Source organism: Clarias gariepinus, chromosome 28, assembly GCF_024256425.1.
Source record: "Clarias gariepinus isolate MV-2021 ecotype Netherlands chromosome 28, CGAR_prim_01v2, whole genome shotgun sequence".
Taxonomy (NCBI): Eukaryota; Metazoa; Chordata; class Actinopteri; order Siluriformes; family Clariidae; genus Clarias; species Clarias gariepinus.
The window spans coordinates 4,376,697-4,402,276 of record NC_071127.1 but is presented as its reverse complement, the minus strand read 5'-3'; the positions used below and the strand labels follow the sequence as shown (position 1 = coordinate 4,402,276).

The 25,580-nt window shown below is 39.8% G+C and overlaps 2 protein-coding genes across 2 annotated transcripts in view; both read left to right on the top strand.

Moving 5' to 3' along the window:
* LOC128515593 (NACHT, LRR and PYD domains-containing protein 3-like) overlaps positions 1–25,580 on the top strand; it is a 252,939-nt gene that overhangs the window by 160,413 nt on the left and 66,946 nt on the right. The gene's annotated exons all lie outside the window — the stretch shown is intronic.
* Positions 1–25,580, top strand: part of LOC128515925 (NLR family CARD domain-containing protein 3-like) — a 37,836-nt gene that overhangs the window by 8,481 nt on the left and 3,775 nt on the right. The window contains exons 6-8 of the mRNA XM_053490189.1: positions 6,429–6,623; positions 8,081–8,254; positions 25,253–25,426. Of these exons, the coding sequence (XP_053346164.1) occupies positions 6,429–6,623; positions 8,081–8,254; positions 25,253–25,426 (543 nt within the window). The remainder of the gene's footprint in view (positions 1–6,428; positions 6,624–8,080; positions 8,255–25,252; positions 25,427–25,580) is intronic.

The following is a 25,580-nucleotide window of genomic DNA, read 5'->3' as shown; positions in this document are numbered from 1 at the left end:
GGTTCCTGGGTGATGCTGTAACCTCTCACAGCCGGAGGTCTAGAGAGAGTTGATTGGCCGAGCTCTCTCAGAGGGGAGGGACGAGAGGTACTTCGTGCTCCCACATCAACCACTGCTCTACAGCCAATCAGGGGCATCTCTGAGCTCGCGCACGCAGAGGGAGTGGATAGCGCTGTCCTTCGAATGTGTTTCGCCGCTCCTAACAGTGCGTGAGCGAGCAGTTCGAAAAGAAGCGGTTGGCTGGCATTACGTGGTTCGGAGGAAACACGTGATAGTCTTCGGCCCTGCTGGCTGAGCGGTAGTAGTAGCTTAATGTGGGAGCCCCCTAGTGACGGGAGGAATTGGACACGACTAAATTAGGGAAAAAATCTGAAAAAAAAATGTTGATTACATAATGTATTTTGGTCATTTACACTATTATTTTACCAATCAGCCCAGAGATTAGCGAATGATTCAGTTACTGTATGAAACTCAATCACTTTTCTCCTCTCACTTTCCTATTGTTGGAACAGTATTCTGTTATTTTCATAACAAAATCCTGAGCATAAAACTGTGTTTTCTCACCCACTCACTCACTCACTCATCATGTATACCACTTTATCCTGTATTCAGGGTCGCAGGGGGCCTGTAGCCTATCCCCGGAGGGTTAGGGCACAAGGCAGGGTATACCCTGGACAGAGTGCCAATCTATCAGAGGGCATACACACATACACTCATTCACACACTATGGGCAATTTAGGAATTGTTTTTTTTTAAATCAGATTATATTTTTGTTCATTTAAACTCACTTGGATCATATTTCCTTACTTTTACCTGTACACGCTCAGTATCACAAAGCTCCCATGCTCAATTCCAGCCAATTAAAGGCTAGAGGGACCGTACCAGCCAATCAGAAGGAAGAGCTTATACTTTCTCATAACCTGTTTTTTATTGGCTCCTTTGAATGGTCTTTGTGTCCCTCATGCGCAGACATGTCAACCATTAATTTTCTTCTGTTGTTGCTTTTATTAGCTGCTATATACTGTATCATCACATGTTAGTTATAGCATTATTATTTTTATCAGAATAAGGTAAATGTCTCACAAACATGCACAGATTAAAAACTAAATTACAGTTAAAACTTGGATTGCGAGCATAATTCGTTCCGGAAGCGTGCTTGAATATCAAAGCACTCGTATATCAAATTAAATTTTCCCCATAAGAAATGATGGAAACTCAAATGCTTCATTCCACAACACAAAAATATCCACATAAAAATAATTAATGCAAAGTATAAAGTAAAAATGAAACAAATTAACCTGCACTTGACAGAGCAGTGTTTTCATTAGTGTGTGTTGTGCACGTGTATGTGGGAAGACGGGAGGAAGAGGGAGGGGCTACTGTGTAGGATGACATTCACACACAAACACGCGCATGCGCACAAAACACACACACAGTGGTCGAATTGTAAAAAAAAATACAAGCGGGGTGGTGTCAACAATTGTATTTTTTTTGGGGGGGGAGGGGGATTGGTCAGATGGCGCGGTGATTTATGATTAGTCTACCACTACAGCGTGTGTCGGAAAACGAAACGTCCATTACCATAACTGAACGACGGCTCTGGAGACTCGTCAATACATAGAAAAGATGGCGTCAGTTTTACCGTATCGATTCGAGCCAGAGTCTAACGATGAAACGGTTGAGGTGGCACGTCGACAAGAAACTGTTTCGCTAGCACGACTGGAGCAGGACGTTTCTAAGTGGTAAGTGTCATATGTTAACAAGAGTGTGGTAACGTTATTGTAAGATGGCGGGCAAGTTGTTCGCGACGTAGAACATGGGCGGACATTTTGCAAATATGTTACATAGTGGCGTGGATCCATAACAGAGAAAGATTAAAATTGCTAACGACTCGTTTAGGCAAATGTGAGCCTTTTTTTTTTTTAATAGACAAAAACTTCATTTATCGTGCACTGTCGGCGTCACAGATAGTGCAGATAGTTTATGTTCTCATACAGCCACATGACACACTGCATGAAAGATCATATTTGAAAACGCATAATAGGGGCTCTTTAAAGCTGTCAATGCATAACAATAGTGAATTCTGGTTGGCTAATCGCCATTATTAGTTTGAAAATGATAATATAGAGAGAGAATTAAAAATTTCATGACAAATACTACATAATACACATCCATCCCCCCTCAATTCTGCACATGCTAACAGAAACACTGCTCTGTCTGGAAACTTCGGGAAACAAGGAACCTCTCTGTACAGTTCAAATTGTGATATAACTGACTGTATTAGTTAATTAATCCCGATGTGTTGATTCTAGCTGTTAAACAAAGACTGTACATATACTCCATGCCATTTACCTTATGCTGATAAAAATACTGACATGTGATGAAGTACTGTTGTTGGAGGGGTGTTTAAAAAGCTCAAACACAATTTATTCGTTATTTTTATTTATTATTATTAACATTCTATGTTTAACAGCTTTTCAGTTATCTATTTTAAAGGTTTTAAAATAAGTAAAATCTTTTTTGTTTTTTGTCATTTTATTACATGATAATTCCACAACTTTTTCTTACTTTTCAGTTTATAGATTTTTAGATCATTATTTGTCTTTAAAACTTACATTAATGTACTTTTCTGGGAGAAGTTTTTACAATACTCACACACAGAGGAGGTCAGACATGGGAGATACAACAGAGTGTAAGGGAGTGGTGTGTAAATAACTGACAAAGGGAGCAAATAATGATGCCTTAGTATCACACACACAGTGTTAGGTTTAAAAAGGAAGACTGTCTGCATTGTTTTAAGATTAACAGAATGAACAGAAGAAGAATTATTGTTTGTTGTATCTGCCACACACACTTACCGGGTGATGTTCTAACCGGGAGAGGCAGACTGTCATGATTGCAGTACGCAGACGTAGGCAGACGCAAATGCAGGCTTAGCACACGAGTCTTTATTGCTGCTAAAACAGCGTTGAAACAAGCAAACAAAAACAAAAAGAATGCAACAAACAAATCCCCAAGCTGGGTCTGCAGGTGGGCGTGCGGGTTGAAAATCAAAAGGCAAAGAAATAAACAAAATATAATCTTAACTAAAAAGGTTGAGAACCTTTCAGCCTTGACCTTGATCGGGAGAACTGAACATGTACCGACACTGCAGACCCGGCTCAGTTCTGGAGAGGTAGTATACAGAACAGCTTGTTTAACACGAATGTACAACATGGAGAAACACAACTGTGGACAAACGGGGAGCTACGGGTTCGACTGGTATAAATAGGGGAACACACGTGGTAGACACAGGTGAACTTCATTTAGTGATAATGTGAAACGTACTGTACACACGTAGACACACTAGGGGTAGACAAAGCATTGGCTCAGAAATCCGGAGAGCCAGATCTTTTTTCCTGGGAACTGGATGGCCGACCTCTCCCGACTCTCCCGATTCCTTGCAGTCGGTACCCGTTTGGTTAATTTTTCAAGCATAGCAACCCCATATCGAGCCTTTAATGATTTAAACAAATTCATAAGGACATGGCAATGACTTTACAGCTCATTTTGACATGAGCAATAAGGATGTGTCAATAGTTGGCCATTAAAGAATTTAACAATACTCTACTGAGCCCTAAATAACTAATAATGAAACAGTGTTTTTTAATTAAATAACAAACATTTATTTGGCAATAAACCTTTTGAAAATAAAGCCATCTATCATTTATGTACATATTTTTTCTGGGTTGCTACAATATAGTTTGATTTACAAAAAGAGAGAAAAAAGTGATTGGCAAAGCTGGCTCTCTCAAGTAAAGAAAAATAATATTTGTGTAATCCCATTGTAGTTAACACACATTTACAGCTGTGTGAAGACATGATAATTCAAAGTGCTTCACATAAAAGACAAAAAAATAATTATAAAATAAAATCTATAATAAATAAAATAAATCTATAATAAATCTATCCTAAATGTTACAAGAAGCCAGTGTAAGGCCCTGAGGACTGGTGTGATGTGCTCAGATTTTCTTGTTCTAATCAGAATCCTGGCAGCAGCGTTCTGGATGAGCTGCAGCTGTCTAATCGTCTTCTTGGGAAGGCCGATGAGGAGACCATTACAATAATCCACCCTGCTGTTGAAAACAAAACATCTAATTCTTGAGATGACAGTATGCTGATTTAGTTACTGCTTTGACATGACTACTGAAACTAAGGTCTGTCTTTTTATTTACCACGTGAATTCACCACTGTTTTCATTATCGGAGTGTACATTTCACCTAGTGCTAATGCTAAGGAAGCGCTATGGGAACTGTATGCAAAGATCAGTGAACTGCAAAATACACACCCGGATGGACTGTTTATTGTCGCTGGAGATTTTTACCATGCAAATCAGGTCAGTGCGTCCTAGATTCCATCAATATGTGGACTTTGCAACCAGATGGGAAAACACGCTGGATCTTATTAACACAAACATCCCCGGCGCATATCGGGCAGACCCCGCCCCCACCTTGGCTACTCAGACCACATCTCTGTTCTAATTCCAGCATACAGACCTCCTCAGGCGTTTAAAACGGATTGTGAAGCAGGTGAAAACCTGGCCAGCAGGAGCCATCTCTGCTCTTCAGGACTGTTTCCAGTCACTGACTGGAACATGTTTAGGAAGGCTGCAACTGACGACAACTTCACTGACTTGGAGGAGTACACATCATTATTGACCAGCTACATCAACAAGTGCACTGATGACATCACTGTCTTCAAGAGCATCATCTCACGACCCAACCAGAAACTGTAGATTACTGCGGAGTTGCGTGCACTTCTGAGGACCCGAGACTCGGCCTTCCAAGTGGGAGACAAGGTGGCCCTTAGAAGAGCAAGAGCCAAACTTTCCCGGGCCATCAGAGAGGCTTAGCGCACACATGCCCAGAGAATCTGCAATTAATTCTTGCTGCTACGTTAAGGAACTCCACTACCTCAACTTATCACCTTAAAATCACAGAGGATTATGTTAGGTCATGTTTGCAGCCCTGTCACTAGTGCTAAGCTAGTTAGTTTTTGTTAATTTACAGTATAGGCCAAAGGTTTGGACACACCTTTACTCATTCAATGTGTTTTCTTTATTTTCATGACCATTTACATTTGTAGATTCTCACTGAAGGCATCAGAACTATGAATGAACACATGTGGAGTTATGTACTTAACAGAAAAGGGGAAATAACTGAAAACATGTTTTATATTCTAGTTTCTTCAAAATAGCCACCCTTTGCTCTGATTACTGCTTTGCACACTTTTGGCATTCTCTAGATGAGCTTCAAGAGGTAGTCACCTGAAATGGTTTTTCAACAGTCTTAAAGGAGTTCCCAGAGGTGTTTAGCACTTGTTGGCCCCTTTGCCTTCACTCTGCGGTCCAGCTCACCCCAGTCTCGATTGGGTTCAGGTCCGGTGACTGTGGAGACCTTTTTTTGTTAAGTACATAACTCCACATGTTCATTCATAGTTTTGATGCCTTCAGTGAGAATCTACATGAACTCTAAATGAACTTCGTGTCTGCGGCAGAGGTAGGTTTTGGTCTCGCCCTCCTGGGATGGCCTTTATTAGAGCCAGTTTCATTATGGTGCTTGACGGATTTTGCAAATGCACTTGACAATACTGTTCTTGCAAGAACTATTACAGAAAGGCTGACCTCTGTGTCTTAAAATAACAACTAACTGTTGTTTTTCTTGTTGTTATATAATTACCTTATCCTTTGTTTTATTTTATAGTTTTGAAATCCTCAGTATTGTTGTAGAATGTAGAAAATAAATCACTAAACAAAAACAAAGAAAATTGCAAGTGACCCCAAACTTTTGGACGGTAGTGTATATTTGTCTAGATATAGGCAATAGGAAGTGTTACCACATAAAAAGTCAGGCACTGCAATGAGTGAGTTATTTTATGGGCACAGGAATCTTCACATTATATTACAATACCTTACACTTAGCCAGTTAGCTAATGATGGGTACTGTATAATACAGTATAGAAACTACATAAAGCACCTTCACATTTCAGAGTCTGATGAAAAAATAAAAAGTTTCATTCAGAGTTATCTGAACAGCTAAGGCGTTTGATATGTTATTTAATTATATCGCTACTTACAGGACAAATCTAATGTCTTTGCTGTTCAGATAACGTCATATATCTTTCTCGCTAATTAAAGAACAGATCTAACGTATTTGCTGTTCAGATAAATCTAACTCTGAATAAATATTTTTGTTTTTTCATCAGACTCTCACTTCCCAATCTGTCTGAATCTTATGCTCCATGTTTATACAGTGTGTGTGTGTGTGTGTGTGTGTGCTGTTTGTGCTTTTGGTGTTTATAAAAATGAGAAGGTGCAGTGAAAGCTTTGAGGATCTGTTTGATCATTTGTACTAGTGTTAGTTAATTACGTCTTATTTTATTTCCTTCAGTATCAGGTGTGATAGAATTAAAGAGAGAAGTGCTACAGCTCTGGGCTCAGCGCTCAACTCAGAAACCTCCAATCTGAGAGAACTGCATCTGACTGTGAAGACACTGGACCTGTTATATAATAAACTAACAGATTCAGGAGTGAAGTGTCTCTGTGCTGTACTGGAGAATCCTCACTGTAAAGTGGAGAAACTGAGGTAAGATCATCTCTCTGAGTCACAATAACTCACTAAAAGCAGATAGTTAATAGTTTATAGTTTGTTTTAGTAACTAACTTTCTTTAAGAGTACAGCATGCAGAACAATTATATAACTCAATAATAATAATAATAATAATAATAGTGACAAAATTAAACAGAACTATGCACTAAGATACTGTTAAACAGGGTTAAATTCTACAAAACGTAGCTCATTATTTTTAACTTCCCTTAAAACAGCAATACTTTTGTAGCTCTAGTGCACTTAATGTAGATAAATCTCAATTACAGCAGTAATACTTTGGTTAATAATATCTTGGGATTGGTGAAGAAAAGGAAGACTGTCCAACATGACACACGTCATCTTAACAACAAGTATTACCTCTCACACCTGAGAGAACTAAATGTGAGGAGACTCAGGAGTGAAGTGTGTCTCTGCTGTACTGGAGAATCCTGACTGTAGCTGAGGTTAATGTTCTGTTCTTCTGGTGTAGGACGCACTTCTGCTGCACTTCAGTCGGCTTTGTAAGTTGTGGAGCTCCAGCGATGCAGCAGAGCTGAAAGCAGCTGTTTTGCTTATCGTTAAAGGTCATAGTAAACTTGCAGGAAAGACAAACACGATGATTGATTTTACACTGATGAGCAATATGATCCATTTTGTTTTTTTATGGTATCTTCATGAGGATCAACCCAGAGATTTACTTTGTAGTCACATCACACCAGAGATCAGCCTAAGAGAGAGAATAAAGGCTGTGGATCCTTTATTTAGTTCACTGTGTGTCATGTACAGTATCTGGTGTTACAGTTGTTGGTCTTGTTGTTTTTTCGGCTGTTCCGGGCAAGGGGTCACCACAGCTTGGCACACATTTCTCACCGGATACCCTTCATGATGCAACCCTCCCATTTTATACGGGCTTGGGACCAGCACTGCATCCAGTGGCTGGGGTTTGGGGCACTGGCTGCGAATTGAACTCTGGCATCCACATGGCAGGCAAAATACCCAAGAGACTGAGACACCAGTGCCCTATCTGGTGTTATAGTAAAGTAATCTGATTTGGAAAGACCTGAATATTTATTTTCCTCAAAATAAATGTGTTAAACTTTAGATTATTTAAATGTACGATCATGTTTTTACCTTGATTTAGATTTTCTTGATTCTACAATAATATAAATCTGTAGTGTTATAAATAAAGGCTATGAAGGTTTATTGTGCCCGATTAGACTATATGTCTAATAGGGAAACATCTGAGAACTCTCTCTCTGTCTAGAAAAAAAAAAAGAAAAGAAAAAAGAAATCTAACTATAATACTCAGTAGTATCATTATTAATTACACTGTTAATTAGAATAAACAGATAGTATTAAATCCCCATGACATTCTGAATAATAAAATCATTTTACAGACACACAATCTTTAAAGTTAATCTATTGTTGAAGTGTGTGTCATTGTGTCTCTACAGGTTGTGTGAGTGTGGTGTCTCAGATGAAGGCTGGGCTGCTCTGACTTCAGCTCTGAGATCAAACCCCTCACACCTGAGATACCTGGATCTGTCCTGTAATAATCTAGGAGACTCAGGACTGAAGTTTCTCTCTGCTGTACTGGAGAATCCTGAGTGTAAACTGGAGACACTGAGGTAAGATCATCTGTCTGAGAGTCACATGACCTGCTCCTCAGTAAGACACATTCTCTAATAGTGAGACTGAAGCAGAGGTTTTAGGTTCATCATCAATGTCCTGAGGAGGAAGATTGTTTCTTTTCACTGCACACTGATGATTTGTCACAGAGTCTTTGGGTCAGATGTACGTATGTGAGAAGCTGCAGCACAAAACCTGACTTAATGTGACTGCAGTGTGTCTGAAATGACTGTGAAATTTACTACAACACTGTAACTAATCACACAAACTGATACACAAACTAACTGCACTGTGTGAGCTGCAGGGTTTAAAAGCAGCAGTGACATAAAAAATAAAAATAGAAAATAACTCAGCTTAAAATCGATACAACACAAAGTAAGCATTCTTATTTTTTTACTTTTTTTTAGAGATGGAAGTTCATTTAGTTGCTGAATGTTATTTCAGTTTGTCTTTGTCTATCTGCTATAAACAGGGTTGCCAGATCTGTGTTACAAAAACAGTCTAGTGGACAAGTAGTATTAAACGAAAAATGCAGTTTTCCTCAATATTCTAGAGGATTTAAAAATTGTGACAGTCACATGAGTCTCTGCTGTGTGTGTACATCCAAAACACTTCCCTTTTATTTCTTTAAAATAGCTTTTGTCTATTTAAAAAAATCCCACTCCTCAGATTTTTTCTTTCTCTGAAGTCTATACAAGTTTCCTTGAAAAACAAAATAAATGTGTTAGACCCTCCTCCAGCTCGGGGCTCAGCTCCACCCAGAGGCGCATGCTATATTTTTACTAAATGAAGCAGAAAGTTTATATACAGCTCTCCCAAAAAGTTTTTTTGATCTAGCTAAGATTTCAAAGTGATCATTATGTCTGAATGTGTGTGTTGCTTGCAGTAGAACTGCACTAGGACTGTTGTGGGTTAGAAATACAGCTGTAGTGCTGCCAGAGCGCACCAGCATGACATTCTGTCACTTTTTTCTCCAAGTTAGAAGAAATGGGGTTTTAGTTGTCATAGCAACCTTAAAGTGAGTTGATTGATTCACGATGTTAGCTCCTGTACTGTGTAAAATGCACAGAAACATTCCACCTTAAAAGATGCCAGAGAATGTAGCTGTGTTGCTATCCAATGCTAACTAATAAAATGAAGACACCTAGAACCATACTTTATTTTATTGGAACATATAAAAAGGTAACATCAGTAAAAAATTGAAGTGTGTTACCGGTCCCGAGATAACTGTCCGTGTGCACATGTGTGTGTCATAAGTGTTCCGGTTTTTAAAGAAATAACACTACAGCTCTTAATATCTAGATCACATTAATTGTTTGTTAGTTTTCCTGAGAGACTGATATCAAGTAGGCTTTTATTGTCATCCCAAGTACACAGTGAAACAAAATAACATTCCTCCAGGAACAATACAACTCTAATTAGCATTAAAATTTAATTTTTTTATTTTTAAGTTAACCTAAAACTACTTTTATACAAAAAAGAGACAACAATAGACAACATACCACAAATTGCACATGCAAATGTGCAAACAAAGAACTACAAAGTGACAAACACAACAACGTAACACGTTTCAGTACTTTCATAGTAATGAGGTATGAGTTAACATAGTGGGAGGAGTAAACAGTAAACATATGACATTCCTTAGCAGCATCAATGATTTGAAAATATTTTATGCAAAAAAATAGCAAGAATATAAATGTTGTGCCATATAGTGCAAAAAGAGAAGAGCATGTTGTTCGGTATGAACAAATTGTGAGATTCCCAAACCAGACAGTGATGCAGCTGCTCAAGATACTACAAGATGCCTTTTCTTCGATTGTCCCTCTATAGAAGGTGGTGAGGATTGGTGGTGGAAGCTCCGCTCTCCTTTGCCTTCTCAGGAAGAAAAGATGTTGTTGGGCTTTCTTGTGCAGAGAGCTGGCGTTGAGGGAACAGGTGAGGTTCTCCTCCAGGTGGACACCAAGGAATTTTGTGCTTTTGACAATCTCCACAGACGAGGTGTCGATCTTGAGCGGAGAGTGATCGCTCCGAGTCCTCCTTAAGTCAACAACTATCTCTTTTGTCTTATTGACGTTCAGAGACAGGTTGCTGTCTTTACACCAGTCCCTTAGCCTCTGCACTTCCTCTCTGTATGCTGACTCAGTCACAGTCAGGACAAACTCAATGATATGATTGGAACTGTTTCGCTACACGATCATGAGTCAGCAGTGTGAACAGCAGGGGACTGAGCACACATTTACATTTAGGCATTTGGCAGACGCTCCTATCCAGAGCGACTTACATTTTTATCTCATTACACATCTGAGCAGTTGAGGGTTAAGGGCCTTGCTCAAGGGCCCAACAGTGGCAACTTGGTGGTTGTGGGGTTTGAACCTGGGATCTTCCGAACCGTAGTCCAATGCCTTAACCACTGAGCTACAGCCTTGGGGGGCCCCAGTGCTCATTGTGGTGGTGCTGGAGATGCAGTTCCTGATCAGCAATAACTTGGGTTTTTTCGGTCAGAAAGTACAGGATCCAGTTACAGAGGGAGGTGTATTTCAGCTGCAACATTAACACACATATATTGGAGAACTTTAAGACTCACTTAAAGCACTTTAAAATAACTTTTTAAAAAAGGAGTAGAATTGGGGAGATTTAATTTAATGTCCTTAACCATGTATAACTCACATGTTCTTCAAGGAAGGTTTGATATCAATCACATCCATATTTTATGGTAAACAAAAAATATCATGAACATTTACATGACGTTTACGGTACAAGATCTTATATTACACACACAGATATTTTATTGTTTGTTCTCAGAGACTAATCCTCAGGAAGTGTCTTTTCCATCTTTGATATACATTACAGATAGACTCGGAGTGTATAAAGTTATAAATTAGACAATACAGGAGCCCGTTTTTACCAGTGTAGACCCACAGTGGGCATTAACCATCAAGCCCAAGAAGCGTCCTATTCCCACGACTCTATTAATCTTGTAAGTTTCTCTTTGTTCTTTTTTCTGTGAATCATGTATTTCTGTTCTGTGTAATAAATCATTTAATATCTTTGTTCTTGAATAATCAGGAAAGAAAGTGTAATGCATTAAGAGTGCATGATTTTTATAATTCGTTTTTTGGTTAAAGTTAGACACGTTTTAAACATGACCTCTGGCATATCAACATCAGCTTATAATACAAGTTTAGCAAGAAGCTGCTTATTGGCCATAAGGTGAACTAGGAAAAAGTGGCTAGAAAGTGATTTTCGTTCCCACTCCTGGGCACTACTTTTTAAATGAATTTCTGGATAGACAACACCCTTATGGATTTTATGTTAAACGTTCTTCACAAAAAGTCCTGCAGTTACTTGTCAGGATGCATAAATGTATAAAATTGTGAATTCATAAAAAATGAAATTTTTTTATTAAAAAAACAAAATGTTTTATACTGTACATCAAAAATTTTAGTAGGCATTGAGTAATCAGAGAAAAGTAAAAATAAAAACACTCATTGGGCCAAGTTAAATGAAATGACTCCAAATTCTGCCCTGCTGCCCTGATTTTTCACCCACTCATCGTCATTATCCGCTTTATCCTGTATTCAGGTTCGCGGGGGCACAAGGCGGGGTACACCATGAACAGGGTGCAAATCCATCACAGGGCACACAGACATACACACACTCATTCACTCACTACAGGCAATTTGAGAACACCAATTAACCTAACCCACAGTGGGAGGAAACTTGAGTACCCGGAGGAAACCCACCAAGCACGGGGAGAACATGCAAACTCCATGTACACAGAGACAGGAATCGAGCCTGCCCGGGAATCTAATCCGGACCCTGGAGGTGCAAGGTGACAGCGCTAACCACTACACCATCGTGCTGCCGCCCTGATTTTTCAATAATGCCAAAATTTTACAGCAGATTCATTACTGCTCTAATGAACTTGAAATATGACCCAGCTCAATATTCCTCATTACTAACATCTCTATCACTATCATCACAGCCATCATCCCACACAGTTTTTTCCTCTGTTTTCTGGGAAACATTTGCACAGTTGTGGCACCGACATAAATCTGTACAAGACATACAAGAACATCTTACAGTCTGACATTTGCTTTGTTTGCAACTTCAGTGGACAACCTGTAACACACTTTCGGGGGCCAGATTTCTAGTCATACAGGTCACTGTTAACTCCCCGTCTTTGAGATGCCATCCATTGCCAACAGGTGAAGGGGCACACATTATACCTTTAAGAGAATGTCTCGTGTTGGTACAGGGCATTACTTGTTGGAGGCATGGATCGTTCTGGCAAAAAATGACGATGCCATGCAGAATGCTTTGTTTTTTGCATCGTTCACTCTTTTGGCACAGGGCTGGCTATATAGATGACACATATTTGCAAAGTATTTTAAAATTAGGCTACTCCAAGTTTAAACCAGTTACCCAGACTTCTAAATGCAGTGAGGTATTCCTCTTCCTCACAAGCAAGAGAAAATTACTTTTTGTTCCCCTTTGCCATAAAAAGCACTTGTAGAGTCACAGCCAGAGAAGGTATGGATACCAATGAGTGCCGAACATACTGTACACTTGTGCCAAGAGCTGTTGACACCTTAGATAAGTCAATGATCTTTTTTTGTTGCAAACCCCAGTGAAATGCAATAATAACTTAATGCAATCACTGCCACATCAGTATCAGGGCTCTTGATGACTACAGTTTGGCATTCCTGAGAAGCATGTTGTGCATGAAAAAACAACCTGGTGTCACATTCCTCATGATCACAAGTCAGATCTTTAACAGCACTGAGAGTTTGTAAACCTTTTGTTTTGCCACACAGTGACAAAGGTGAAACTTCATTTCCGTTATAATTAACTCAGATCACGCAAAATGTGTGCAAAGCTGAGCTACTTGAGTGCTGCGCTCGTGGAGAGCTGTGATTGGTTGAATGGTGAGGTCGCATCTGATTGGCTAAAGAGCATGAACGACCCATGTTGCTGCCAGCAAAGTCTCAAAAATACACACACACACACACACACACAAATCCATTCACACGTGAATGATGATTTTTACATGCACAGTCCATAATACACTCGTGAATTTTAAACATTCAAAAATTTTGTACACATCCTTGAACTGGTTTTTGTATTTGTGAAACATATATTATGAATATATATTTATTTCGTGCACATGAGTTGTTTGTGATTTTTTTTTTTTTTTTTTTTGTACTCATGAATTGGGTTCCACGCAGGTAAATTGGGACACACATGATGAGACTATTTTGCTTCCATATTAATGTTACTTGAGGGTTTCAAGCAATGTCTTTGTACCATCCAGAGAGGATGGTACGATATTTAAATGAGCAGAAAGTGACAACGTTAGTCTTGAAAAACTAGTTCGTGCTTACTCATAAAAATGTTTTTCAGACAACAGGAGCCGAAATGAGTTCAGTCCCCAGGGCTGAACAAAACGGTGAGCAGTCTAAAGAGACTCGAGAATGTCACGACACGCCAGATCTCGCCCACAACATAAGCTCCTCCGCAAGCAGTCTAAGGCGCTCCCTTTCCAGCTCCGCGCCACCTCTTGTTTTTTGTCGCCTCAGTCACGGCGCGAGCTCACCTTTTGCCGCTTTAGATTAATCCGCCGTGTGTATTTAAGACGCTCCAAGACACCCACTCATCGCCAGATTATTGTGCCGTCCAGGGCTGGACTGGGACAAAAAATCGGCCCGGGCATTTTGACTAGAGACCGGCCCACTAGGTATTATTGGCAAAGCCATAAAGCCTTTGAATGAAAACAAACGCTGTTCTGACAGCGATGTACACTGTCCTGTTGGTATATATGTATCAATCTAATAAACTTAAACCTACACCATCCTCCCTATTCTGGTATTCTAAACAGTACTTAGCGGAAAACAAAAGACTGCTTGTTCGAGTTAACCTCCTGAACTATCTACAACACATGGTGGAAACCTGAAATTAAAACAGAGAAGACTAGAAGTGAGACATGATCATTAATGAGTATTAAAATTAATAAATTACAGATTTAGTGATATTTTCATAAACTATTTATTTACCACATCAACAAACAGCATGGCAGCACAAAATATTTTTTGAACATGGCAACCTTTAAAAAGTGAAAGGAGACAGAGAAAGAAAGTTGAGATACAATAACACTTAATTGAATTTTTGATGCCATTTTACACACAGTACATGGCACAAGAACTGACAACACAACAAAACACAGAGATCACGATCGCTGGAGTGTCATCCAGAGACCTGGGCTGCCACAACCAGCTAGATTGTAACACAAATGCACAGAAATCAATTATTTTTCTACAATAATTAAATCGATTCAACATCTTTCTTCGACATAATTTCAGACTGCACAGATGGTAAGCTTACTGGACTTACAGAGACTTAATATTTACCATAAACGATAATGAATTTCTATACATTTAACATCAAATGACCACTTTGGTTGTAAGATTCAGATAATTATTTAAAAGCTAGACATTTAAAATGAGAATAAGAAAGAAAAGTATTTCTTTGTGCCCCCCTTTCCTTGTTAATGCCCTACCTGGCCCCCTGGCAAAACTTTGCTAGACAAACAGCAGATAAACTGATCAGCTGATCATCAGGAGAAGGAGGGGGAGAGAATGAGAGAAGCCGAGGCAGCTGCGCAGCGTAAAGACACGGGATAACTCCAGCTTCGTGGGTTTTTTTATTTTATTTTATTCTAGCTGAAATACAGGACAAATCGCGTTCCTTTTTACCTCAATACGTAACGCGTAATATTTTCTCTGAATACGGGACGATAACGTTTTTTACGTTTGGCAACCCATACTAACTAACCTTATCAATAATTCACTCTCAGTAACATCATAGCACCAGCATAGAAACTCTGTCATCATGCTAACCAGTACACAGTAGGAGTTATTGTAACTGACTGTAAAAAGTTAGCAAGCACAACGAAAATAAGCTACACCCATTGGGTTTATAAGTTTTTTTTATGGTTTTACTTGGTTTTACTTGGGCTACCTCAGGTTCAGTTCTGCCACTTGGACCGGCGGCCGCCTCGGGTCTCTCCTCCTCCGGCCGCCTCGGGTCTCTCCTCCTCCTGCCGCCTCGGGTCTCTCCTCCTCCTGCCTCCCCTTTCACTCTTCAACCTGCGGCTGCTGGCCTCCATCACTTGCTAATTTTACTGAAGTGGAAGCTCCACTATAGCCACCACACAACTGTGATATTTTAGCACATTTGGCAGCATCTGCCTGAAGGGCTAGTTTCTTTTTGGCGCTAATTTTTTCGGCTCCTCCTGCTGCTTTGCGTTTTTTGTTCTCCATTTTTGTTCAGCAATGATATGTGATTGCTGAGCCGTTGCAAGGGGGAGGGTGCATCTGACCTCCTCGGCTGTAATTGGTCCAGCCCAGAGTCGATCATGACCAATTGGCCAATCCGCCACCTTTAATAGTTTATAACGTTACAAAAAAAAAAAAAAAACATTGGCGGCCGGCCCACAAAAGACGAAAATCACCACCGCCCCAACGGGCAAATGCCCGGTATGCCCTATGGCCAGTCCAGCCATGGTGCCATCCATGCCTGTATTCTCGCGTTTGTTTTGTCACAGTTTATCGGTTACGACCCCGCCTGTTTATCGGTTTTTCCATTTGTCTTCATGTTACGGATCTTGTGCTCTATTTTCAATTACCAGCTTTTGAACTTTGCTCACGTTTTTGACCACTGTTTTTGGATTGCGCTTATGATTGGATATACAGTGGAACCTCGGATTACGAGCTTAATTCGTTCCGGAAGTGGGCTCGTATTCCAAAACACTCGTTAACCAAATTTAATTTTCCCATAGGAAATAATGGAAACTTAAATTATTCGTTCTACAGCCCAAAAAAATAAATACATAAATATAATTAATACAAAATATAAAGTAAAAATAAAACAAATTAACCTGTACTTTACCTTAAAAAATGTAAAATGAAACCCCGACAGATAAGGGTTTTCGTTTGTGCATGCAGAGTGTATGTGTGTAAAATGCGCGCACACACACACACACATTAACAGATAGACCGTTTTTAAAACCATTTAAAAATTAGCAAGGAACATTCCTAGTCACACTCCTGTAAGCGCATACTAACAGGATCACTGCTGTAAGTAAAACAACAACAACAAAAAACAATTTAATCAGCTCCTCACCATTGAAAACAATCGCGGCAGAGAGAAGTTTGTGTGTTTATTTGGCAACCTGAGAGGAGGGGGGCTGAAGGGGGGCTCGCTCGCGTTTACGGCCCCCTTCTCTCAGGTTGCCAAACAAACACACAAACTCTCTGCCTTACACAGACACAAACACGCACACTCAAAAACACTGCAAGCACTAAGACCCAGCAGGGGAGACGATAGGTCTCGGCTTTACAGCTCCCCTTCTCTCAGGTTGCCAAATAAACACACAAACTCTTCTCTGTCGCGACTGTTTTCAAAAGTGAGGAGCTGTTTAATTTTTGTTGCTGTTGTTGTTGTTTTACTTTACAGTAGTAATCCCGTTAGTATGCACTCATGCGAGTGTGACTAGCGATGTTCCTTGCAAATTTTTAAACGGTTTTAAAAACGGTCTCTCCGTTAATGTGTGTGTGCGCGCACACGCACATCTCACACACACACACACACACACACAGCGCGTGTGTGTATTCACCCAGCAGGAGAGACGATTACCTACAATTCTGCTGCAAGAGAGAAAAAAAACGTTGGCTCACTTGTGATGACGTAACGCTCGTTGTTAAAACAAGAAGCGCATGCGTGAAACATGATACTCGGTGCTCGTTAACTAAGACAATGCTCGTTTTTCAAGTAAAAAATTATTAAAAATTGTTGCTCGTCTTGCAAAACACTCGTAAACCACGTTACTCGTAATCCGAGGTTCCACTGTACTGGCTTTTGAACTGGACTTCCGTTTTTGGATTACGAGATTGGATTGTGTGCATTCGGGATTCAATGACCTCACCAACGTGGCGTTGTGTGCAGCCTCCTTGCAACGGCACTTCCTGGTTCCCGCAGACCGAGACGCCCTCTGCTGGCTGTAAGTGTCTCTCTCCTGATAATTCTCTTTCTCTGCTACTGGATCTACGTGTATTTTTCCCCCCGAGTGTCGCCCGTGACAGAGAATGCTTTTAGTGCCATAAGAAGGGACATGTGATAGCTAACTGTCTAACCCTGAAGTGTAAACAGCAATCTCAAAGAAAGGAAGTTGCATTGTTTAACTCTGAATTGCCAGCCACCAACTGCTTGCCTTTCTTGTTTAAAGGTTTTGTTTTATTGACAGGTAAGAAGGATGACCAAGTTGAAGTCCAGATATTGCGTGATACGGGAGTCGCACAGTCCTTTAAACTGGATGTACTGTTGTCCTCTCCTTTTCAAGCCAATCATCAGTTGGATCCAATAGGGTAGTACAGAGCTTCAGTATGGAAGTTATGAAAGTACCCATACATCGCATTCATCTTCAGTCTGACATGGTTACTGATTTTGTAGAGGTAGGAGTATGTCCTGCATTACCAGTAAAACGTGTATCTTTCATCTTAGGTAATAACCTAGCTGGTGGGAATGTGATACCTTCAGTAGAGGTAATAGATGATGTACCGACCCAAATTAAGGCAGATAAAAAAATACCCAAGTGTATTTCTTGCATGTGTGGTTACACGTGCACAAGCAAAAAAAGATATTGACATATTTTCATCTGACTCTTTCTTAGGTACAGATGCTGAGACTGGGAACCTTGTAGGAACCTAGTTCAGTGCCAGTGATCATGTGAGGGAAGTTGTAATAGGCGACATTTTGCCCTTGGCAGTCACTCGTAAAAAAAACTTATCGAAGCGCAAAACAATGATCCTTCGTTGGCAAAATCTTTTAAATCAGTGGAGAACTGCGAATTGCATAACGTTTCATTCTTTAAGATGGGTTACTAATGCGAAAATAGCATTAAAGTACATACAGAGGATATGAGGAATGTAGTTTATCAGGTGGTAGTTCCCACTGTCTTTCATCAGCAAGTTTTGTCATTAGGGCATGACCATGTGCTTTCAGGACATCTAGGAATAACCAAGACCTACAATTACATCCTACAGCATCTTTTTTGGCATGGCCTTAAGCGAGATGTAATACAGTATTGTAAGATTTGTCACATTTGTCAGTAGGTGGGGAAACCTAATCAGGTGATCCCACTAGCTCTGTTGATCCCGATCCCTGTTCAGGGCGAACCTTTCAAGCATGTTATTGTAGACTGCATGGGGCCTTTGCCAAAGTCTAAATCTTGTAATCAGTTTTTGCTCACAATTGTGTGTGCCGCTACCAGATATCCGAAGACTATCCCATTGCCCAAAGTTACAGCTAAAGCAGTAGTCAAAACTTGATAAAGTTTTTTACTACCTTCGGTTTACCTAAGGTCATACAAACGGATTAAGGTACTAATTTTCTGTCAAAGTTGTGTTCACAAGTCTTTAACACATTAAACGTTATACACCATACATCCAGTGCTTATCATCCTGAAAGTGGGGGAATGTTGGAAAGATTCCACCAGACATGAAAGGCAATGTTGAGGAAGTATTGAATTGAGACGGGCAATGAGTGGGATAAAGAAGTTTCCTTTGCTTCTATTTTCAATTCGAGAGACAGTGCAAGAATCCCTGACGTTTATCAGAATTGGTTTTTGGGCATACCGTGACGGGACCGTTAAAAGCTTTAAAAGAGAGAATGTGAGATTACATAAGCAAATTTCGTGAAAGGCTCCAGAAATCTTGTGCTTTAGCTCAAGAGTCTTTGTCCAAAGTTCAGGGGGAAATGAAAGCGCCCTATGATAAAGGTGCCGTGACCAGGGGCCTCATGTACAAAGACTTGCGTTGAATTCATACTAAAACATTGCGTACGGAAAAAGCTGTAAATGTGTGTACGCAGTAAAAAAATCTGATGTGGAATCCCACGCATATTCTCTTTGTACATCCGAATTAACGTGAAAGAGGAGATTTATGGATGCAGTGAGAGAGGACATGAAGTTAGTTGATGTGAGAGAAGAGGATGCAGAGGATAGGGTTAGATGGAGGCAAATGATTCGCTGTGGCGACCCCTGAAAGGGAACAGCCGAAAGACAAAAATGAAGAAGACATCCGAATTAAGACATCCGCACGTGCATGAGCGCAAAACCCCCTTCCTGCCTTCTCCCCCTGTATAAATATGGTAATGACTCCACTTTGGCCAAACCAAACGAAAAAGCAATGGCAAAAGCGAGCAAAAAGAAAAACTTCACAGAATGGGAATTAGAGGTGCTCCTATCAGAGGTAGACCAGAGAAAAACTGTGTTATTTGCAAGTTTGTCCTCTGGAATTAATAACGAAATTAAAAAAATAGTGGGAGAGTTTAGCTGACGCGGTTAACGCAGTGGGGTCTGAACATCACACTGTGAACGAATTAAAAAAGAAATGGTACGATATAAAGGTGCAGGTTAAAAGGAGAACAGCGGCGCACCTGGCAAACAGGCGGGGGAACAGGGGATGCTGAATTAACACCCTTTGAGGAGAGAGTTGCCCCAATTGTGGGCGACACTTTACTGTCTGGAGTAGTATCCGTGTCTGTGGGAGACACGGATGTATCAGAGGAACCCTACAAAGATAACTTCTCATTTTAATGTCTTAACTTTGGTAAACATACCAGTTGGCATTTAGGTTTCCAATACATGCAATGTAGCGGTACATAGAAGACATTAATTTATTTATCCATTGAAATTATAAATATGCGTGTACCCATAAGAAATGGACTCAAATATCAGTTAACATGCTTGTTTTTATTTAGACTTAGATGGTGCAAGAACATCCACTGGCACGCACTCGGAGTCCGTCCCTCCAGCACTCCCCCCAGCGCTGAAGCCCGTCCGTCACGCCGCGTCTTGACGCATGTTGTTCTGGAGTCACAACAGCAAATTGTTAGGGCCATCGGAGAAATTAACAGTCACCTGAAAAATATAACTGATGCACTCACAGACATAAGCCAGTCATTAAAGGAATTGGTCAAAAAATAAACTTTGTCTCTGATTACCTTTTATATTGCCACAACCATACGTTGGCGGGCTTGAATGGCTTGTTGGTTGGGTTGTATACACGCTGGTCCTGGGTCTGGGTCATCTGGCGGTGCCACTGCCTCACCAAGAGGTATGCCATGTCTGTGCGCGACATTGTGCAGCACACCACAGGCCAGCACGATGCAGCACACTTTGTTAGGGCGGTATAGCAGCACCCCTCCGCTCTTATCAAGGCAGGGCCACTGGCATTTCAGCTGCCCAAACGCCCGCTCTACAACTGATCGAGTGTGAGAATGGGCATCATTGTATCTGCACTCTTGGTCAGTTTGTGGGTTGTTGAGGGGGGTTAACAGCCACGTCTTTAACGGATAACCGTGGTCTCCTGATATGCAGTTACATAATTACGCTCAATAAAATAAAAAAATAAAAAAACTTAGCTGGAATAATATCTTTAAATACATCACTTACCAAGAAGCCACCCATCGCGCACCCTGCCACCTTGGAGCCTCATCCCAATGATGCTGTTTGTGAGGATGAATGAATCATGGGTTGACCCAGGCCACCTTGCCAAAATATTTGTTATGCCTGCCAGTTCCCTTTGGAAAGAACCAGTTGCCAGGAAACCAAGCGTTGTCAGCACCTGTAAGGGAACGGGTAATGCGTGGCTCCTCGCTGTCTCTCTTTCCAAATTTGGACCCAACTCAGCACAGAGCTCCAAGAGGATAGCTCTTGGAAATCTGAAACGGCTAATAAGCCAGTCATCATCATGGACCAGAAAATCACTGTGATCCCTAAAAACGCGTTCCCTTCGGATTCCGCCATTGACAATGTCCTCTAATAAGGGCAACACTGCCATTGTCATAGACTAAGGGTTGTATACATTTGCAAATGCTTTTATATGTTCTAAATTACATAATTGAAAAATTTTGTCAATTAACCCATTTTATCAATTATAAATTAATAGCAATGTTTTTCACATGTGTTGGTGCGATACTTTGTAGTGTGCAATTTAACATAATTGCCTCTAGGAGTCGCCAACGGAAATAAAACAAACACACACAAGAAATACACGTACGCCAGACATGAAGTTGGCGTGGAAGAACGCACATTCTCACGTTAATTTCACTGTTAGTAAATTCGACCGTGAGCGTGAAAACTGGCGTAAGCAAAGTTTTTGTGCGTACGCAGTGTTGATACATGAGGCCCCAGACCCTCTACGTTGCCTGCGCGGTTTTTTTCTTTTAACCTGTACAAAATTCTAGAGAAGAAGAGTAAGACTGATTACATGGTCAAGACTCCCGATAGAAAGCGACAAAAACTAATGTGTCATATTAACATTTTAATAGCTTATTATGCTAGAGGTGCCATAGAACCTCTCACTACTGGCAAGGGAAAGGATTTAGTTTTCTTAGTGAGTATCGCTTGTGATCAGGGCTTAACACTTGAGAAAGAGAATACTGTAAAAAAATAATAATAATAAGTTAAAAAACGTAGATTCTACGGTAAACGCTGGCAGCTGGGGTTGCCAGAATTCCACCATAAAATGACGGGTAAACATTTTTTTCTTTTACGGTTGTCAGGCTTTGTTATTGTTGTTTCTATGGTTAAATCTGGTGCTGGAGTCAATGTTTTACTGTAAAAGAAAAAGTTTTAACTTAATGAAAAAACAATTATTTCCATTTAAATGAACAAGAAAACAACCTATAAAATTATGTTTGTGCCACAAAAAACAACATATATTCCTTGTAAAATTAACTATCAAAAATGATAAAGACAATACAATTTTATTCTGTAAAAATTCTCAGAATTTATTTTTAAAAATGCTTTGCAGTTTCCCCTTTTTAATAATTATGATTAATAAAAATTTAGAGATGACATGGAAAACTTTTATGAGCTAAAGGTTTTACCTGATGGAATATATGAAATATGATCACCTTTTGCTGGTTATTTCACAATAAATGATCAACTACTACCTCATTTCATGCATACAAATGGTCCAAGTAAATTATTAAGCCTGCTTAGTAGTTACGTTTTCAGAAGGAGTTCTTTTAATCGGTCTATTCTTTAAACTTAATACACAATGCATTAATTTATTCAAATTTATCAATGCAACACAAATGCCCACCTTATATTTCAAATAATGTATTTTATTTACCATCTATGAAGTTGTAAACATCAAATATAAAACATTTCACTCAAATCACCAAGGACTGAATTCTCTTCAAATTGTGCAAAACCAGTGTTTGAGCATACATTATATTTTTTTTATCAATTGTGGCAGACAATTTGCAAACACCTTTACCATAACTTTGAGAACTTTAAGTGTTATTGGTGCTGTTTGCACTACAAAAATGTTAAAAAAACAAGTTAAATGTTCCCTATTTTAAAATATGCAAATGCAGTTATAGGAAAATAATAAATTTTTCTATTCCAATAAAATCTAAATTCAAGAAATTCCTGGAAAATAAATTACTTTGACTTGTTTTACGCACAGAACTGTGCAGTAAAGCTAAAACTGTACATCTTCAAACTGCATCATGTAAAAAAAGTCAAACAAATCTTGTTTAGTAAAACTTTAAATTGTTAAAAACTTTCACTGACATTCAGAAGTGTAACAATTGTTTCAACAACAAAAACATCTGTAGAGTCTAACACATCTTGTCCATTACAAGCGAGGTAGTACTAGATCCACTCATCAATGTCTGAGATGAGAGTGAGGACTCTGGGATTGACTGAGAACACTTTTTTTCTTCTTGGATTTAACCTTGGTGCTTCTCTCAGTATTTATGAAAAAGAAACACCTTTATGGAAAAAAGAGTGAGAAAAAGATTAAGAGAATTAACAACCTGAGATGGGATAAAAAAATAATATATTTGATAAATCCAAAAAAAGTGTCTATAAATACAGAAATTAGCAGTGAAGCAGAAGGAACCTGGGTATAATAAGTACAGTGGGAACTAATGGAAACCACAGCCCCAAAAAATAATTATCGTGCATCCGGAAAGTATTCACAGCACATCACTTTTTCCACATTTTACTGTATGTCACTGCCTTATTCTAAAATGGATTCAATAAATTTTTTCCCTCAGAATTGTCAACACACACCCCATAATGACAACATGGAAAAAAGTTTACTCAAGATTTTTGCAATATTAAAACTGAAAACATTGAGAAAGCACATGTACATACTGTAAGTATTCACAGCCTTTGCAAAATTGAGCTCAGGCGCATCCTGTTTCCCCTGATCATCCTTGAGATGTTTTTGCAGCTTAATTGGAGTCCACCTGTGGTAAATTCAGTTGATTGGACATGATTTGGAAAGGCACACACCTGTCTAGATAAGGTCCCACAATGGACAGTTCATGTCAGAGCACAAACCAAGCATGAAGTCAAAGGAATTGTCTGTAGACCTCTGAGACAGGATTGTCTCGAGGCACAAATCTAGGTAAGGTTACAGAAAAAAATTCTGCTGCTTTAAAGGTCCCAATGACTCCATCATCCGTAAGTGGAGTAAGTTCGAAACCACCAGAACTCTTCCTAAAACTGGCCGGCCATCTAAACTGAGTGATCGGGGGAGAAGGGCTTTAGTCAGGGAGGTGACCAAAAACCCGATGATCACTCTGTCAGAGCTCCAGAGGTCCTCTGTGGAGAGTCCTTCCAGAAGGACTTACATCTCTGTAGCAATCCACCAATCAGGTCTATATGATTGAGTGGCCAGAGAGTCTCATCAGACATAAGCATTTTGTTTCTCATGGTCTGAGAGTCCTTCAGGTGCCTTTTGGCAAACTCCAGGCGGGCTGCCGTGTGCCTTTTACTAAGGAGTGGCTTCCGTCTGGCCACTCTTTTCCACATTCCACGCGCGTGCAGAAAGACACAAAGAGCAGGCTGATGCAGAAAGAGAAAATGGGTCTTTAACCTTTATAATGAGACTTGCTTTTGCTTTACACACACACACTGTACACACACGCATACAGACAAAATAAAATATGTTTTACACACACACATATTGTTGCATCCCTAGGAATGTATGCATATTAATATTCATTTGGGGTGTTGTTTTTTCCCGCCCTTTTGGGTGTGGCTGTCTGGTTCCTGTGCTGTGCTCTCTCTTCTGTGTTTCTTTTTATTATAGTTAAATGGGAAGCATAGGGAGAGGGTTCCCTTTTATTTTCAATAACCCATGTTTATCCCTGTTTTTCAGCTAGTAAGGGAGTGGAGGAAAGCCTTTGTTGATTATTTCTTTTATTTTACTCTGTTAGGTTATTTAGTACTCCCTCAAACAGCTAAAGTGTGTTTTGTTTGTTATGTTGGCCTTGACCCTCTCCTGAAATCATTTATTTCTCCCATCTTTTTAGTAAATAAACCCTTGCTTAATTATTAAAAGTGTTGTTGCATTTCTGGGGCAGTGGACTGGAGTGATCCTTCCACATTTTTGTTAATTTCTTCCTTACAAGTTTTATTTCTTTTGTTACCCTCACTCCCACCCCTGGACGTAAGGGAGAGGGATGTAACAATATGGTCACAGTGTTATTGTAAACAGTAGATGGTGCACGGATGTTGATTAAACCAGTGAGAGATGCGCACTAAGACCCAAGCAGGGGAAACGATTACACACAATTCCGCAGCGCAAGAGAGAGAAAAACCATTGGCTCAGTTGTGTGATCATGAAAACTAGAGCATGCATGATACATGATACTCGGTACTCGTAAACCAAGACTTGTTCGTTTTCCAAGTCAAAATTTATTACAAATGTTTGCTTGTCTCTCGGAACACTCGCAAACCGTGTTACTCGCAATCCGAGGTTTCACTGTACTTTAAAAAGTGGATGTACACAAAAAACTACTCAGTTACAGCAATGCGAGTAATGTAATTCATTACTTTCCACCTCTGTTTAAAATAAAATAAACCAAGATGTAAATCTGTTGATGAAGTGTATGTCATTGTGTCTCTGCAGGTTGCATGATTGTGGTGTCTCAGATAAAGGCTGTGCTGCTCTGACTTCAGCTCTGAGATCAAACCCCTCACACTTGAGAGAACTGGATCTGTCGAATAATAAACTAGGAGACTCAGGAGTGAAGTGTGTCTCTGCTGTACTAGAGAATCCTGACTGTAAACTGGAGACACTGAGGTAAGATCATCTCTATGAGAGTCACATGACCTGCTCCTCAGTAAGACACATTCTCTAATAGTGAGCAGAGGTTTTAGGTTCATCATCAATGTCCTGGGGAGGAAGATTGTTTCTTTTCACTGCACACTGATGATTTGTCACAGTGTCTTTGGGT